The 19,148-nt window shown below is 40.6% G+C and overlaps 2 protein-coding genes across 3 annotated transcripts; one reads left to right on the top strand and one right to left on the bottom strand.

Moving 5' to 3' along the window:
• Window positions 1-79: 79 nt before the first annotated feature.
• Window positions 80-11,980, bottom strand: tbc1d2b (TBC1 domain family, member 2B). Of its 2 annotated transcripts, none has more exons than XM_044035743.1 (13): window positions 11,581-11,980; window positions 10,337-10,487; window positions 8,975-9,161; window positions 7,684-7,835; window positions 7,204-7,457; window positions 5,484-5,909; window positions 5,083-5,193; window positions 4,702-4,898; window positions 4,120-4,614; window positions 3,917-4,034; window positions 3,585-3,770; window positions 2,374-2,495; window positions 80-2,040 (listed from the first exon to the last, which is right to left on the bottom strand). In XM_044035743.1, exons 1-13 carry the CDS (start codon window positions 11,926-11,928, stop codon window positions 1,845-1,847), a joined length of 2,943 nt encoding a protein of 980 aa, XP_043891678.1. In that variant the 5' UTR covers window positions 11,929-11,980; the 3' UTR covers window positions 80-1,844. The 2 variants fall into 2 exon arrangements, with proteins under 2 accessions (XP_043891678.1, XP_043891679.1); XM_044035744.1 differs by having other exon boundaries at window positions 8,975-9,149.
• Window positions 11,981-13,766: 1,786 nt separating this feature from the next.
• LOC122776178 (SH2 domain-containing protein 7-like) lies at window positions 13,767-17,672 on the top strand. The gene is made up of 8 exons (XM_044036578.1): window positions 13,767-14,519; window positions 14,615-14,745; window positions 15,115-15,281; window positions 15,419-15,508; window positions 15,757-15,922; window positions 16,022-16,132; window positions 16,615-17,211; window positions 17,314-17,672. Exons 1-8 carry the CDS (start codon window positions 14,477-14,479, stop codon window positions 17,359-17,361), a joined length of 1,353 nt encoding a protein of 450 aa, XP_043892513.1. The 5' UTR covers window positions 13,767-14,476; the 3' UTR covers window positions 17,362-17,672.
• The last annotated feature ends 1,476 nt before the right edge of the window (window positions 17,673-19,148 follow it).

Here is a 19,148-nt window from a genome sequence, read left to right as displayed (position 1 = left end):
ATGACTCCAGCATCTGCTGTCTGCTGTGTGGGGCACAGAGTTAGCCATTTCTTGTTGACACCTACAGTTGAGACACAACTTTCTGTCAGACAAAGTTTATTGAATTTGACCTTCAACTGGTATTACACAAAAGTATAGTGGTGTATGCTTGTTTTTGTAACATACAAGCTTGGAAAACAAAGTCAAGTGCCAAATAATATTGTGAAATCATCCTTTTTGTGCAATACGGTGCAGAGAAAAAGCAAAACAAATAAAAAGAAAAGAAATAAAAAGACAAGAAAATGACATGAATGAAATGGATGCAAATTAATCTTAGAACAAAACTATGTGTATAACATAATGAGTGGACCAAAGGGGGAGGAAAAAAAGTTTGTTTCTTTAACTGAATGGTTTCAGAGAGACCTGCTCTCATGAGGAAATAAAAAAAGACTTAAGACTTTAATTCTATCACGATAACAATTTCACTCAAGTCATTTGTTCACAGGTTTGATCGGTGAGACAAAGATTGCATGCACAATTATTTTGCCGACCACATCTCTGTGAATCATAAAGGAAAATGAAAGCAGAGAATGCTGTAACGAGTTGTAAACAATACATCATCACGCAAAAGAAAATGAAGAAAACCGTCCTCCCACTTACATGGCATTCAGACGGCAAAACAGCACTAGTGCTAAACCATGAAAAAAGGAAATGTAGAGAATAAAGCCACGGCACTGAGGAGTAAACTGTCACGTGTTAGTACCTTAAATGTTTCTCCTGGAAAAATGTTTTTACCCCCATGATAGAAAAAAAAAATCATGTCTCCATGGCAACAGTCCCACTGACAAACTCACATTGTAGCTATTTTATCCCAAGCTGAAATATAGCATATTAATGGTACCTGTGAATGAGTGTAAACGCTGGCAAAACATGTGTTACACTGCCACACAGAGGCCAATCGATGCAAATGCTTCAGCAATCCCAGCATTTCACACATGTACTTTACATTCTGCAGAGTAGGTTTTTGGGGACAACATTACTAAAAACAGACAGAGAAATAATAATAAGGCATGTTATATGGACGTTAATGTTTCAGTAAAAATGTAAGGTCAAATGAATTGTCCGCTTATTCTGGGTGTAAATATTGAGTGGTACTTCAGATACGAGGAGATAACATAAATGTAACTCACCAACATTACGCTAGAATCCCCTGAATCCAAAGATAAAAACATTCATTTCCAGTCGCAGTCATTCCTAAAATATTCCACATCATTTTCTGAGTGATTATCAATGGAAGGATTTAAAAAAAAAAAACAAAAAAAACTGAATGTGCTTGCTGTTCAACCTGGAATGTTAACTTTTGTTAAGTTTTACCGAAAATATGACTTTCAGCATACGTGATTTAAGCTCAGGCACAGGGAGCAGACACAAAATATGTGCTGTCCAGTGGTAATGTGAAAAAAAAAAAAAAGTACAACAATCATCATGAGCCATTTAAGAATGGCGACGCAGACACAGAAAACATAAAAACATCTTAAAACAAGATTAGAAAAAATGGGAAAAAAAGATCACAGCCATGGTTTTATAAACCCTGATTTGGACGGTGTTAAAGTTGGCACTCGGAAAGACAAACAAAAAGGTTTTGACAATCATGTAAACACACACGCTTACAGCAAACAAAGTATTTACACAAATACTGACAGCAACCACACGTGGCCTGTAATGTCACCGGTCCTTTGATGCGATCTCTCTCAACATGTATATAAAGTGATTGGTCCGGTGCTGACGCGGAGACCGACTCCGACAATTCTTTACAAAATAAAATCCCTTTTTTTACAACATCATCAGCTGTGAGTGGGAGCACGTCAGTTGTCCTCCTCATCGTCACTGACGAAGCTCCGGCCGTCCTGACTCGACTCTCTCTCCCTGAGGAAGGTCTGTCTGATCGCCTCCAGCTCGGTCAGCTCCAGTCGCACTTTCTCCAGGTGAAAGGAGCGGCGGTTCTGGATTTGTCTCATGGGGAAAGGGTTCATGTCCACAAACGCGACGCTCATCAGCTTCCTGGTAGGGGAAAAAAAAACAAAAAACATTAATCAACAGAGGAATAAAAATCCCTGTGATGATGTTCTGTTGTTCTGAAGCCGTATCAAATCTGTTAAGTGTGCTTTCACTAGTCTCCGTTATTGTAGGTGATTCTGACCGACTGTAGGGACATAACGATGAGAATCACTCAACGCTACTTAGCTTTGGAGCTGATTGTTTGAATGGAGATGGTGTTATGATCGGCTATTCCAGCGCCTTACTGTCTCACTCTTCACTACTGCAGGCGTTATAGATGATTCATGCGTATACACACGGCGGTGGATACCACAACAAAGCAGCAGTGGCCTCTACCTCGAATCCAGGATTGTTCTTGTGAAGTATCGAAGGTATTTGAAGATTGCGGTGGAGTCCTCCAACTTCAAAAACTCTTCCTCCTTGTACTTGAAGAGAGCCAGGGCGAAGCGAAATATGATCTGAGGCAAAGGGAAACATCAAAAGTGCGGAATTCAATACTCAGCTTTTCATATAGAATAGAACATTATTATCTTTTCTTTTCTTCTTTTTTCCCCCTTCACCTTCACTGAACAAACACAGAATAAGCGATAATACTACACCTAAAAAAATCAATATACATTCATGTAGGGAAGGCGTTGTCATGGTGACTACCCCAGACAGTGTTTTCACCAAAGTTTAGAAATCTCCTGTAACGCAGAGCTTAGCATCGTCCTTTGCATTTTAATATTTCCTGACGTTGCTATTGTGAGACACTATCAGTGTTCTTACTGCTGCTGTCAGTCATTTACTACATGTTTGCAACAGCAGCCACTGTGAAAATGATGAAGCGACTGACGGCGTGACGAGTTCCACATGCTGGTTTACGGTCACACTGTCCTGACTTACATGAACTAAACCAGAGCCATTGTTAATGTGACCAGTGACATCAGGCTGCTGCACAAAGTGCCAAAAACAGAACTAGAGGAGAATGAACACTGTACTTACACATATTAAGCAGATGGGAGCAAAAACATGGTTCAAAATGTATAAAAATGTTGCCTCGTTTCATTGTTTGGTTCCGTCGCCACCAAGTGGACAAACAGGAGAGTTTCACAAACTTGGTGGTTAAACTTGTTTTGGTTTAGAATGTGGTGTTTGTGTCAACCTGGCCAAATAAAGCCCAATACCAACAGTCACTTGGTTTTATTCTGATTTCCTTTTACAAAGAAAAGGATTTGTCTTAGGCTTACAGTATGTTTGATGATGCTCATCAGTGTCGAAGCAGTTTTTAAATCTGAAGCCAGAGATTTATGGCAGGACAACCTGGACCTCATAAAACCAAACAACAAAGAAAAAGCTATGCAGCTGTCGAACTGGGTTATAATTTCATGTTGGGAAAGACAACATTAAGGTCTGAGTTAACACATAAAACTTAAAGTCAGTTTTTCAGTTTCCTTCAGTTATCTTTACTCAAAGAATATTTAGTCAAAGGCTTAAGGCCTGCATTCATCATTGAAACTAACCCTAAATTAAAGAGACACACTTTCACTTTCTCTTCTGTGTCTCACCTTTGGGCCTTCGAACAGAAAGGCGTCCCAGATCTTGAAGAGAATGTCACTCACTACGCTGTCCACAAACACCACCAGGAACCAGTTGAAGGTGATGAGGGAGAAGTCGACCTTGTACTGCTCAAAGTGGGCATGAAGCCGGGGCAGCTTCTCACACATCAGGTCCTTGAACACGCGCTGGTCAACCTGCACAGACGGGCGCGGGGAGCACAGACAGAAAGCATGTGAAACCATCCAGCAGCGAGAGACAGACAATAAACAGTGCTGCATTCCTGCTCCGGTGAGTCAAGCCTCACGTGTCCCTGTGTCAGCAGCCAGTATTACAATCTAACCTGCGAGCCAAGCAGAGTCTTGGTGTAATAGTCTCTTGGCATGAAAACTTCCACTATGGCTACAAGAGTCCAGAAGGCATCCTCTTGGTCCAGATACAGCAAGGCGATGGCAGCCAGTCTGAAGAAACGATACGCAAAACCAAATGAATTATTTTAAGTCATTAAAAGAAAGAAGTGGAAGAATAAAGCAAATCACCCAGTACCTGTTCAGTCCCTGACAGTAGCCGATATCCGGATTCCTCCAGGAGAATGCCATCAGGACATTCCTGAGTTTCTGGATGCCGCCTGCACTTGGAGAAGCATAGTGCTTGTTGTTTGGCAAAGTGCGCAACAGGTCCAGCTCGATCTGCTTCGAAGCAGGGTTGGGTTTATCCCGGGCCACATTCAGCAAGGTCTCGTAATAGTCTGCTGCCAAATGGTCCCGGAACTTTTTGACATGGAAGGAGACACACCAGCGCCACACCTGGGACCGGTGCTCGTGGGGAACACCGCAGCGAATCAGGGATTTGAGCTCAGGGGAGCGCACCAGGTCTCTGTTCATGGTGCTGGCCAGATAGTTCTCCCACTTCACTCCAACGGACACCTCCTGATTTGTCATGGACAAGGACTTGAGCTCCAAGGCTCTCACCTTTGCAACCAGCTTCTCTTCCTCCTCCTCCTCTTCAGGCACCGTCTTGAAGCCAAACACGTCATACTCGCTGTCGTCAAATCGAAACAGAGACAAATGTTATATCATCAGTGAAGTTCAATTCATGGCAAACGCTCTTCGAGGTATTCCCCCCTACCTGACAGTGTTTGGTTTAAAGATGGGATGTTCTTGCTGTTCAGAGCCCTCTGCCTGCAGGGCATCCTCCAATAATCTGGAAATGACCTCATGGGCAGGATTCTGCTCTGAGGAGGAACAGACTGGGTTTTTCACTTCTTGAAGCAGCACCAGATATTTACTCTCCACCTGACACAACTTGGCCTCCAGCGCGATACACTGCAGAAGGAAAAACATAGAAAGGCTTACGTCAAGGTTTCAGCTTGTGTTACATTTTCCCTGTTTTGCAGTTTAGGACATCAGCTAAGTTCAGTGCTGGACTTCCCCCCTACACTTGACACAGACTTCCTGTTTCTATGAACAGAGAAATGTATCACGAACGTCGAAAAACAAAAGACCGTACCTTTGCTTCCAAAGCCTTTTCTCTACTCTCTGCATTTCTGCGCAATACTGTCAGCTCCAGGATCTCTTTGTTCAAGAACTTGTTTTGAGATTTGTAGCCTTGGAGACTGTCCTGAAAATGACAAAAACAGTCCGATTAATCAGTGGAAATTTAACCACAGCAAAAACACACTTTGAAAAGGTCACAGTAGAAAATCACAGGTGTAAAAAAAATCAAATGAATGATGTCCGAGTTTCATTTCTCTTCCTCAGTTTCATGCATGCTGGTTTACTGTCAAAAATGGAAATGGAAAACGAAACAATGACCTGTGCTTTTCTTTCTAAAACATTGTGAAATGGCTGCTATGCAAAGGACTTATCAGCAGCTTTCGCGTCTGTATCAACTCTCGTCTTCCTCTTCACCTTGAGGATGTCCAGCTCCTGCTGCTCTTTGTTGGGAGACAGTGAACTGGTGTCACTGGCACTCCCGCCGTCCTCAGAGCTCTCCTGCGAAAGCTTCATGATGACTTCATCTTTAGCCTGGATGGTCTCCATCAGCATCCCCAGCTGGTCATTCATTTCCCCCACTTTTATCTTCAAGCCTTTTAGCTCCTGTTGCAGGCTCTCCTTCTCTAAGGCGAGGCGCTCCATGTGGCCACACAGCGACTGGATCTGTCCGTCTCTTTCTTGAAGCAGGCTCTCCAGCTGGGTGATTTCTTCCTGGGTTACCGCGGGAGTCTGAGTCTGGTCTGTGGCTGCAGAGGCATCAGGAGCTGGGGCCGGACAGCGCGCTGTTGGCCTGTCGCACTGAGACGTCCTTAGAGTTTGCTGAAGAAGTCTCACCAGCTCCTGGTTAACAAAGAGAATCGGTGTGGTTTAAACATTCTCATTAATTTGCCTTGCTCCCAGCGCTCATGCATTTGTTGTATTTTATTGTATAAACTAGAGCTGCAACTAATGATTATTTTCATAATCGATTAATCTGTTGATTATTTTCTCGATGAATCGATTTTGGTCCATAAAATATCAGAAAACCTTAAAAAATGTTGACATTTTTTTTTCACTTTTAATGATTTCTTTGTTATCCAGAGCAAAGAAATTAAGAAAATATTCACATTTAAGAAGAAAAAAGCTTCAAAACAATTAATCAATGATCAAAATAGTTGTCGATTCATTTAGTAATCGATTAATCGATCAATCATTTCAGCTCTAGTATAAACATATTAATTAAATAAGGACAGGTAAACATCTTGGGCTAAACACTGAAGCCTAAATGACTGCTGATGGTGTGTGATGTGGACGTGTGGACACAAACTTAACCAGCTCCTCAGAAATTCAATTCTGCCTCCATGAGGACTGCATGTTTATGCAAGAACACACACACACACACATACACCTGCTGTTAGGAGAACTGCGATCCACTTGTCACAATGACACAGCAACATTACGATGCCAGTGAATTCACACTGAATTCACACTGAATTCACACGCTTTTCAGGGCAAACTGATCAACTAAACGGCAGTTCAAGAAAGGAAGCAAATGTTTTAAGCCTTTGATAAACTCATTTAATTTAATTTACTCTTTGTAAATAACCATGGTCAGTCTGTTACTGTAAAGTTAGCGATTGTATTTTGTCATTGTGTATTTTAATGTTGAAATTTCCTGTTTAACCAGAAGTTTTTGAAAGGGCGTGCACATGTAACTGATGCAAGATAACAGCGGAGAAAGAGCAAATCAACCTTTTGTTCACAAGTAAAATGAACAAAAGGTAAAGAATATAACACAAATGTTTAACTGGATATTGAAACCAGTCAAGAGTAGCAACAGGGTCAATTGATTTCTGTTTAGCTCTCATGTTGGTTTCTGAACATCAACTTCAGTCAAGGTTTCCCCTTTCATCGAGTGGATGCTACACTGTCTTCTCCTTTTTTGTTTTGTTTTTTTGTTATTTTCACACGACTACAAAGGTAAAATGAGGATTGACAGCTACAAATAGGCCTACTATAACTTAGTGGGAAAAAAAGTGTAAAAGAGCAAAATGATGCTAACATTGGGTGGCGTTGAATTCATGATATTTAATGTATTTGTTTTCTACAATCCTTTTTAAAAGGTACCACTATAATGAGAGTGGGAAAACTGTACCTTGTGACCGGAGAGTTCCTCTCGGAGTTTGGCCTGTTCCTGTTGCATGCGGCTCAGTTCTTCCTGCTGGCTCTGGAGACGAAGCTGCATCTCCAAGGGTTTGCTGCCATTACACTCCACCGGGGAGCTCTCAGTACTGCGTGTCTCAGCGCTGCGCCCAAACCTCCCAGAGCCCATCATGTCCCGAAGCAGAGGCCTTTTGGGCCTCGCTGAGTTGCGCACAAAGTCGAAAGTAAATGCTGATCCAAAGGAATCTGAGAGAGAAGAGAACTTCATCACTCGATGCCTGTACCTGTAGATTTTAACTGCATGTGCAGGTGACGTCAGGGGTTGAGTACAAACAGAAAGCTTTAGAAAAAGAAAGCATTTCTCATGGTAGCAAACAAGTGAAGCAGTGCTAGACAAAAAAAAAAAAAAAGTGTATGAGTATCAAACCACAGCCAGAGCGCGGGTTGCCGAGGCAGCATAAAGTGGACGTACGTCTATGGTTGTCTGGATGCTGTTTCTGTTCAGGGAAGTCTTTGGGTGGGGCATCCACTAACTCCCACTCTTCTGCGCTGTTGTTACTGGTGTAGAAGACACTGCGCCTGCTCTCAGCTCCTTTGCCTTGCCGCAGATAAGACATTGAGTTCCTGACAGAACAACAATAACCAGACAGGAGTGTGAGACTGGAGCTTCCTGCTATTGAAAAGTCATTTAAATACACAGAGAATCACAGCATGTCTGTATTAATATATCTAAAAATGCTAATGCATACTTCTTAGATCCATAAATATCACACCTTGTCATTACTTTAGGTCACCTGTAATGACATGATCTGCTTTTTGCAGAGCTGTTGCCATATTTTACTAAAAGGTTTGCCATTGAAAATTGCCATAAATCATAAACTTTTAAATGCTTGAGCTACTCTTCTGTGCTGTGCTATTTCCAGGACTGGAAAGAAGCAACAAAAACACTTGAGTGCTTTTACTTAAACGGGTAAAGGAGGGTTTGTGTTCCACATTTGCTGAGGCGTCTAATCACACTTTTCAGTAGTTGGTTGGTGTCAAGCTGTTTTCAAAAAGGTGGTTGTTAAATGGTGTATACAAATGAAGAAAAGGCTGGAATACAAAGGACCTTCTGGATAAAGATGGAGAGGATCAGCCATTTAATCAGGAAGTAAACCAAAGCTCATGATCCCATGTGGCCTTGGTTACTGTTTTTACTGAGAAAGAGCGAGAGCCCTAGTGGCAAAAATGACATACTGTGCATTTAGATGGCACCATTATGATGGTAACAACAGCACAGAAACCTCCTAGTTTGGCACAATTTTGCAGTTAAAAACACCTTTTTCCATTCAAAACTGTCGAAAACATCATAAAAAGATGTTGTACGTTGAGCTGCTCTAAAGCTCCTGTTCACCTAAACAAGTGTCGTCTCTTTCCATCACGGTCACAAAGCCGATTCAATCCATGTGTCACATTTTTAGCACTTCACTGTGTGTGTGTTACGTGAATGGAATTGTTGTGTCGCCCAGAAGCGGAACATTTGATGGCTTCATACTTGAGCAACCAGTGACCTGGATGCACGTAACCATTTCCTCTATTGCCGTCGACTACAACAAAACACAATAGAGTATTTGGTTTCCTCAGTACAGCTTTACTGGGGCACATGCTGTAGCAAATACACTACAGTAGTTGCACCTGTTAAACAGGGGCATTAAGAGAGACTTGCAATTATAGCAATTAAGTACAATTATAGCAGCGTGCAGATAGTTGGAACTGGGCCTCACCTGAGATCTGTACCAAAGTTTTTGAGTGAAAAGTTGAGTGGGTTTGTGGTCCCAGGTAAGGACCCTCTCGCTGACTGGATCCCCACCATTGCTCCGCCTTCTGTTTCTGTCTCCATGGCAAAGTCGCTACGCACCTTCTCCATGCTGCTGCTCAGCTTGTCAAAGATGGAACCATCTACAATGCAAACTGTTGTTATTATTATTATTATTATTATTATTAGTTTTGTTATTAGTAGTATTTAAATAGAAGAGTAGTGATCATGAATGGACCCCAAAATGAAAATTGCCATTCACAAGTGACTGGATGCCCATGCGTTGATGAGCTGTGCTCTAACCCACAGAAAATACACATGTAATCACATGTGTGTCCATCCACACATGAGTAATGCATTAAACATTAACAACTTCCTCACAGATGAAGGGAAATTTCCAGTTAAAGAGACATTACGGCAAGAAGGGCTGATGTCACTGCTCTTTCCTGCAACCACACATTTCATCACAGCTTGACAATCGACATAACAGAGGACATGCTACGAGTGCATTGAAACTACATTTATTTATACAAGTAATTTAAATCACGCATTTGCTCTTTAATTTGCTTGAATTAATCACGGAGAGTTGAGAAGTCCTGGAGGGGGCTTGTCAGTGCGTCTGCCAATGTGAGGCTGTACACAGCTTTGGAAAAACACGGAAATAAAACATTATTTACTGACATAAATACAACATAATTCTCATGCCAATATATTATCTTGTGTTTTAAAAGCCTTATATATTTATCTGAATCTCTCCTCCTAAGTCTCTTTTAAGCTAATAATATGTTGTTTGACACTATTCTTTCTCATTACAACCAGGAATATTTGAAAAGAAAGAATATTTAATATATATATGAAAAAAGATATACATATATATATATATATATATATATATATATATATATATATATATATATATATATATATATATATATATATATATATATATATATATATAAAAATATACATATATATATATATACATCTATTGTATACCAAGCTACATTCAGGCTTTATTATGGATTTATAAACAATAAAAAGTATGTTAAAAATGCACTTAATTCCACATTTCTGAAAGGTATTACAAATGGCACTGATTACAAAACCTTAATCCTGCAGGTGAGTGAACGACATGAGGTTTTTGATTAAAATGAAAGGACATTACCACGTCTACAAACTCTTGACTTGTGTTCACAGCACTTGTGTCAACATTAACCGATCAGATATAGGTGTTTACTTTGAGCTGGTGCCTGGACGTAACTTAAAAGTGTCCTGTCCACATGATACATTTTCGCTGTGCGTACACTTGTGTCTGTGTATTGGTATCTACCATTGTCTTTGCCGACAAGGCCAGTGGGAGGGAAGGACAGGGTTGGGGAGCTCCAGCTGTCTCTCTGGCCGGAGCCTCGTGTGCTGCTGTACTCCCAACGCTTCTGCTGCAACTGCTGGAGCCAGTAATGCATTACCTGCTTGCTGGGGGCCTGAAAAGATAACAACAGAAAGAACACACATCAAATGAGAACAGACATACGCTGTAAACTTGATCAACCCTAATACAAGTCAGAATTTAGAAAGCAACAGTTAAACAACAACAACAAAAGACCTGACACCTTGATAACAGATGTTAAATCGAAAACATGAACCATCACTTTAAATAGCTGGTTACTTTTTGATCAGTCATGTGAATGGGAACAGACGCTGGTTTCGGTCTCAGTTCCAGCCTCGGGCCGTGCAGTAGCACAGTTCACACATCTGCTGAAAACATGGTTCCGGTGACACTTCAGTGACAGCTGACAAAGACGGAGCCTGGTTTGGCACCGACTGAACCCATACAAGTTACATGCTAGCAGAAAAAAAAACATATCACATGGGACGCCATGACCCCTTGGTCACGGGTATTTAAATGTGTCTAAGAATGTAAACAGTGAGCAGACACACTGCAGAATGTGCTGATTCAGATTCAGAAGAATGTGCTGGTAAACATGGGCTGCTGAGAGAAAGAAAGAAAGAAAGAAAGAAAGAAAGAAAGAAAGAAAGAAAGAAAGAAAGAAAGATCAGACAATAGGACAATAAGGACAATAGGGCTTAAAATATGGGGAAACTATCTAATAGTGACATGTATGGCCATTGCGATTTGAGATGGGCTAAACTTTACTGTATTATAGCATTTAGCACATACCAAATCACACACCTGAGTTACTGAATGGCTCAGTGCAATAACGTGATATCCATTTACTGCATGCTGAACTTTGGGGCTGTGCAATAAGTCAATAATAAAAGATATGCTCAATATCAACATAACAGAGGCTCATTTAGGTCAATCAAACAAATGCTAACTTGGACGATAATACGAATGTATTGAAAATTGAAGACAGACAGATAACCATTAACATAAACCCACATACACTGCACACACACACACACACAGAAAGACATTAAAAATAAAGTTAAATAAATAAATAAAATATGAACGTGTACAGTCTAAATGGGTGTGTCTGTTTCTCAGCTTGAATAAAGGAAGTGACACATGACAGCACACACATACACAAACACACACAGAGAAAAAGTTTGTACCCTGAAGAGAAACTCCTTCTCCGCGGTGCGAATCTCAAACTGACCCTCTTCTCCCTCCACGTCGTAGCAGAAGCAGGCGTCGCCGATGTCGATGTGTCCGAGTGGCAGTGCATCCTGCGGAGTCTTGAAGTAATACAAGTAACACTTCCTCGGATCGTACACGAACCACCTCGGCCTGAACCCCCTCAGCGGCCCCTTGCCGGACAGTTTGTTCAAATACCCGCACAGCCTCGAGGCAGCCTGCTGCTCCTTCGCGCCCTGCACCTCAGCCATGTCCACGGACTTGGCGGCCACGACCCGCGGAGCTTTGCAGGAGTCCGTCTCGCTGCCATCCTCCTCTTCGTGCATCTTCCCCCGAAAGTTCTTCTTCGTGCAGCAGCAGCGCAGCGGATGCGCACTGCCGTTTCCACCCGCATGACTGCCTGCCACGTGCACTAAGGAGCACGGGAGATGTAGTTTACAGCAGCCAAGGTGGTGCGTGCGCTTGAGTGTGATTCAGCCGTACCACCGCTGGGTGGCGGTGTTTCACAAGATCAACGAAACGAGATCAAGTTGGAACAAACTTCCTGCAAAATAGTGAAACAAAAGAGCAGAGATGACTCAAAAATAAGTACAGGTACCATTTAAAGGCCCACTGTGCAACATTTAGAAGATTTTATTGGCAGAAACTGAATACACAACCCATAAATATGCTTCAATAAGTATATAATCTCTTAGTCTTAGCCTAAGCCCTTTAAATACAGTATATTTGTGGCACGTGCCTTCTGCCTTCATTTACAGAGGCTGCCATCTTGAACTGTTTCTTCAGCAGTCCACATTTTGAAGCCAAATCTCACTTCACAAATAAAAGAACATCCTTTTTATTAAGCAACGGCCAACATAGTGATGTGACACACTTGGGGAAAGGGAGGAGTGACCATGTTAACATGTTAATGCAAGAATTCCACATCTTTACAATCAAAAAACTAAACTAAGTTGTCAAAATGAGGACATTCATCACAGAACGCTTTCTTTTTAGCCTAATGTTGCGGCCACACCGGACACTGTGCGAGTTTACACACAAAGTCAATGTGCAGACACGCACCATTGTTAGAACATGATGTAAACAGTAACATGACATTGTAGCTTTTTAATCAAATGCACTACAGTGGTGTGGAAATTCCAAACAACCCATAATAACTGTAGTTATGCAAGTTGCATCATTACCACCGAATATTTATCTCTGTTGTTTGTGAGGACGCTTGCTTAACCCTGAGGTCTAAAGGAAAGTTATTCTGTTGAAGTGACATTTTACAGGCGTCAACTGACTTGTGACCTTTCAAGACCCACATCCTCCTCAAGGGTACTGTATGACGCCACAAGACTAAAACAAAAAAACTAATAGTCTCTTACCTGCTGTCGAATTGGTCAACTTTAATTTTAAAATATGTATCTGTGAGATATACAGAGCTTATATGTATTACTCTGTTTATAGTTCATCATGCTCACATTGGTAAACGATGCAAATGTGATGCAATGGGTTCTGAACCAAAGCTAACTTTTGACCCCAAATCCTCAGAGAGGCAGATAATGACTCACAGAGACATTTGAAAGATCAGATCATGTCGAAGTTCTTGGCCACTGTAGCAATATTTAGTCATACAAGGAACATATGTTTGTATGTCCTTACTGGTTAAACAGTTGACTGTGTAGATCCCAATGAGTTGAATTACAGTGCATTTACAGTACAGTATCATATGTGGGTTATTTATTATTTAATTTATTGTTTTTATGATTGAAATCAACATTTGTGGTTTGGTTATAAAATGTGTGTGTGTGTTGGGGGAGGTGTCATAAGGGAGGGTGAACTTTATATTTTGGTAATAATCCATTTTGATATAAACACATATTCAGGTGAGAGTCTTACACTGACTGTTCCTTGAATTAATAAAGAGATGGCTACCTATACTAATTCTTCCTTACCCCACTATTACCTAGACATTACTTTAAAAATAACATAATACTACTGTAATAGTATCTCCCTATTACCACACCGTTACCATTGTTATCACCAAACTACCATAAATAAGATAGTATCACTGTTAAGTTAATTACAAAATGATTACCATGCTATCCACCATGTTGTTTCCATATTGTCCTGTAATGTTGTAATAATATTATTTTTAACACATTCAGAACCACACTTTGTGACTTCAGGGCCATTTAACCAGTTGTATACTGGTATAATGTTTCTGAGTTGTCATCGGTGAGTCCGGCCTCATCCCGCTCAGTGTGACACACACTGTTCTGGTTGTTGTTTCTGTCCCACAAGGAGTTCCTACTGTTCATCATGGGCCACAAAACCAGAACATGGGAGGTGATTCATGATGACTGTCAGTAATTGATGGGGGCTAAGAGTTTGCCATTGTTTATGACTACATCATTAAGTCATAAACAAGGCTGGGGAATATCAGCTTTTACCAGTGTTGGTTTTTTTTTAAGACCTCCAAAATCATATCAGGTTTTCCCAAGTATCTAAATTTTTGCTCCTATACCTTTTGACCACAATTTACTGTAAATGCAGATCAGAAAACCCAAACGACGAACTGGTGACGCAGCTTTGCTCCCACGTAACTCATGTGCACACAAACCACAGTCTCTGTGCAGCTTACTTTCCGTTTCTCTTCAGGAAGCTCTTGTTTGTTTAGTCGTCTCTTTTATGCAAATGAGATGCATGAACTCGGCTGTATCGTTGGCAAGCATCACTGCTTTCCAAGCCCTCGGAAAAAAAGTGTGTAACTCTAAATGTCACCTGTCTATATCTCCCATGAGGGGCCATACTCCCTCAGAAGAACACACTTAGCTATAGATCAGAGACTGATGAGAAGTTAAGACAAGCGTTTTATTGTCTGCTGAAATGACACCAGGTTCAAACCACCCACCTTCAGTCTCGAGGAAAGGTATGAGCCGCCACTGAAACTTTTAATACCAGCATGTGAGCTTTACACATTTAAACATTGAAGAATCAGTGTTGATTTTCATTCTTTTTCTATAGCGTTTGAAAGGAATTTGTGTTCTCTGTGTGGGAAACGCAGATGTGAAAAAATCTTATCAGATTCAAGAATAAAGGATCAGAAAAATCCCAAATCACCCTCTTTTGGGGACTGCCTGCGGCTTTTCTTCAAGGTAAGAATTACGCTTTAATGACTAGTTATCATATGTCTCCATATCTTCAACAGGACAATACAGACAAGGAATTATTGTTAAATAAAAAAGGGAAACTGCTAGTTGTGGATTCTGTTTAGTTTTTGTGAACTATACAAATTAGCTATATTTTGTGATTTAATGAATGTTAATGAAATTTAACATTTGAAAAGCAGGCACTGTGGAAGCCACGTTTTTTTGTTTTATTTCAGTGATGAATTTCAGTGAACATTGAGCTACTTTTAGTCTTTAGTTGACACCTCCTGGAAAATAAGCAAATGAGTTGAAGTACAGACTCACTGTTGATGTTGGGAAACAAATGCTGACTGTCATCACTGACTCATTGATCAGGACCGAGCCAGGATGGAACCTCAGGCACCACACAAGGACTCTTACACTGAACTGACTGAGAGGAGACTGAGAGAATTGGCATCGAAGTGGTTCGTAGAGACTCAAGTGCCTCTCATTGTCCACAATGGCTTCTTTCCTTCTTGGTTCCTGGGTTTCATCACTAGAGAGTAAGTAAACTGGATATCACATACAAATCCCTTTTTTTTTATTTTATTATTTCTATACGAAGTAATTAAATTAACAATTCACCTGCCGCATATTTATATGTATACTTATATAAAAGTGTTTGTTCCTCTCTGTACAGAGATGCTGAAGAAATACTTAGAGAAAAGAAGCTGGGCTATTTCCTGGTGCGTCTCAGTGCCAAAGCCATCGGGTACATACTGTCATATAAGTGAGTATTGGTTTAGTCTAAACAAGCGATTAGATATTTTTAAGACCCCCATGATTTGTATGAAATCCAGTCTAATTCTGTAAGTAATACAGCTTCATTGGTGGATATTAATGGCAACCATTTAAACGTCCAAATAGTCACAAATGATGTTTCAGTGGTTCATGCAGACTTACTTATTGTTTTACTGCATTTTCTGAACTCTTGAACACTTTTTTAAAAAGAATAAAAAATATAAATCTCTTTTGTAGAGGCAGGGATCGATGTCGACACTTTGTGATCAACCAAACAGAAAATGGGCAGTTTGTCGTCTGTGGAGACGACGAGCTACACGACACGGTGCCCGATCTAATAGAATACTACAAGACAAACCCAATTGAGCCATTCAGAGAATATCTGACATCGTCATGCTTTGAGGTGAGCTAAAAACTTCTTTTTAAGTTTAGTTTCATCCTCTCCTAAAGCAGCATGGATCAGTGATGTCCTGACTGCTGTTTTGGTTTTGTATCAATGCAGGTAATGACTGAAGAGCTGTATGACACCATCCACATCAGCCCTAAAGAAAAAACTGTGGAAACACAACGTGCGTCACCTCAAACACAGCCACCAAGGAGCGACATGGAAGAGGTTCGTACACTTTACACATCAATTTATTATCAGTATTTAAGTATTTAAGTTTGACGTATTTCCCTGATCTCTGAGGATACATGTATTATGATCATTTTATGGCTTAACCCATCTATGGATCTGTTCCATAGATGCACCCATTATAATTTGCTGTGGGAATAATACACAACTCCTTATATGGACATCCTGGGGGTGTGTGTTTATAGGTCACACATTCAGGCTTTAAAAATCTTTTTTTTTATCTTCGTTGTTCAGTCAAAGACGTCACATTTTTAGTAGTGCTCAGGTGTGTTTATACAGTTGGTGAAAATTATTATTATTATTTTTTTAAAAATCAGATTGCCTAGGTTGAGTTGAAAAATGATATAAGAAGCTCTATATTGCACATTCTTATACCCTCTGTATATACTGTATGTTTAAACATAATGGAAACCATGTACCACGTACCACCATTTAACAATATGGCATGTTGTGTCAAACAGGAAGTGCCACCATTGCCTCAGAGAAGCAGACACCTTGACGTTGGCTCCCCACATGACCAGGACAGGCTTTTATATGCTCAGCTCAACAAGCAATCACCCAGAGAGTCTCCAAGAACCCAAAACTGTCAACGCCATTTACCTGAAGACAATGTGGAGAGGGCTGACAGATCCACTGCAAGGGACCACAGTGTCAGTCGTTGTAGTACTCCATCCAGACCGGACGTGAGCTCCGATGTGGAGCACCACTACAGGCTGAATGTGCCCCCCCAAACTCCACCGAGACTTTCCCCCAAGCCCATCAGACAACCCACGAGCAGCAACCCGTGGTCGCAGAAGACAGCACCCAGCAGTCTGAACTACATGGGTGACAGCGCTGTCTATTACCTGGCTGGCAGCCCACACACTGCACTGTCTGAGAGTAGCTCGCTGCCGTTAGAGCAGCAAAGTGATTTAGTGTACGACGAGGTCCCCAGTGAAGGCATCTTCTCTCAAGAAGACATATACGAGATGATTCCTGGCAGTGAAAGTTCAGTTCATCCCAAACTCATCAGCAACACGTATGAGCCTTTGGAGGACGTCAGACCCAAGGTGGTAAAGGTAAGCAAAATGTTTTCTTTAAAACACTTATATTCTGTAAAATTATTATTTATCCAAAGTTTGTCATGTTTAATGATCAACTTTCTTATCTTTTTTTTTCAGAATGATAAATGGAAATGGCTTTTCCCTGACGCCAAGAGGAAATGGTGAAGAGGTTGAACTGCCTGAGGGAAGCAATTACTAATTCTACTTTGACACTACTGGGCTTCCAGGATGCACTCAGTGAAATAGATATTTAAATATCATCTTCTGTATTTTTGCTTGTTAAATCTATTTATTTAAAAAGGATGAGGCATTTACTTTTTACAGACGTAAACCAAGGCACTAAAACGTAATGTATAATCTTTACTGACATTTTGCAAAACATTTCATGACATTAAATAACGATTCCCAGAGACTGGATCAGGCGTGAGGTTTTTTAAATATTAAATATGAAATATTTATATTGAATTACAATTGCATAAAATGAAGATGTGTTTGTGTGAGAGTGTATGTTTTTCGGTTGTATCTGTGATGGACTGGCGACCTTACACAACCTCATGTGGTGGCTAAAGTGGTAGAAAATGAATGAATGAATGATGCATTACAGATTAAATGAATAAAATATGTAAAATGTTTTTAAAAAAATCAAATAATAATGGTATGACCTCAGATTTCTTTGAATAGTAAAAGCACTGTTGAACAAAAATGTGATATTCTTACAGTATGAACAGTCTTATACAATCTTGTATAAGACTGTACTTAATTTGTGATATAAAATGTACTTAAGTTTTAGAAGTAAAAGTATTAAAAAAAAGTGAGGATTGAGCATTGGTGGCTCAGTGGTAGGACAAGTTGTCTTTCAAGTTGCGAGAAATACAAATAACAAAGTAAAGTACAGATATGTGGATTTTGTACTTAAGTACAGTAGCAAAGTATTTGTACTTTGTTACATTAAAACACTGCCTATGAATAAGTGACAGTGTAAAAATATGCTTTCCTATTTACTGACTTCACCTGGACGCACTTCATCAGCAGGTGGTTTTGTTCAGTCATCACAGAGGACGAAGAGCGACTGCTGTCATGCTGTTTAAAACCACACGCTCCAGCTGAAATCAACTCAAATAAGAATCAACAAGGTCCCCTGTAGAGAAAGAGTCACACACAGTGTGGCTCTTCTCCGCCTCAGAGACGTTCACTCACAGTGACGGCTGCTTTACAGCCCAAGTATCACAGTGTGCCAGAAGCTTCTGTGCTGGAATCGTAATGAACAGATGTTCCCAGTTAATTAACGCGGCCACACAATCAGCGCCATATTGCCGTGAATATGGGATAGTGCCTTCATAAAGGGAACCGGAGATAATGGAGTGCATTAACTGGCTGCCCCGCGGACTGCACACTGTTAAACAACATCCTCTTCTTTCAGCTGAAGTTCTGACAACACATGTATTTCATTTCATTTGTAACGTACATAATGGGACTGTCTGTTTAAGGCTCTAATGTGCCCTTATATTTAGACGTCGATCACACACAACAGATCACAATCTCACTGACACAACAAACCTAGTGTACATGTGGTCAAGTTCCTCCCAATAGCTGCGTGCAAGGAGGAAACAAACGCGTATGGTGAATTTGTTTGCTGTGTTTCTACTCTTTTTATATTAAAGCTTTAAGCCTCATTTAGCTCTTTCTTGTGCAGTAATTAGTTGTCTTCATTTAAGCTGTTCTTCTTCATTCTTTTTTGTCTTGGGATGCTGTTTGCACCAAAAACACCTCAGCAACATCCTTGCACTTTATGTAAATTCACTAAATGAAAACATACACCACTGCTGCTGTTTTTTTCTGTTACGCTGTTTCAACCTGCAGCTTTTGCCCCACTTCCTACTTTATATGTGTCCCGCGTTTGTCTGACTCAGCAGCAGTCATCCAGGTCAAATTTATTTTGCAGCAAATGACGG

This window comes from Solea senegalensis, linkage group LG10 (genome assembly GCF_019176455.1).
Source record: "Solea senegalensis isolate Sse05_10M linkage group LG10, IFAPA_SoseM_1, whole genome shotgun sequence".
Lineage (NCBI taxonomy): Eukaryota > Metazoa > Chordata > Actinopteri > Pleuronectiformes > Soleidae > Solea > Solea senegalensis.
Note: the sequence above shows the minus strand (reverse complement) of the source record. Positions and strands in the feature narration are given on the sequence as shown.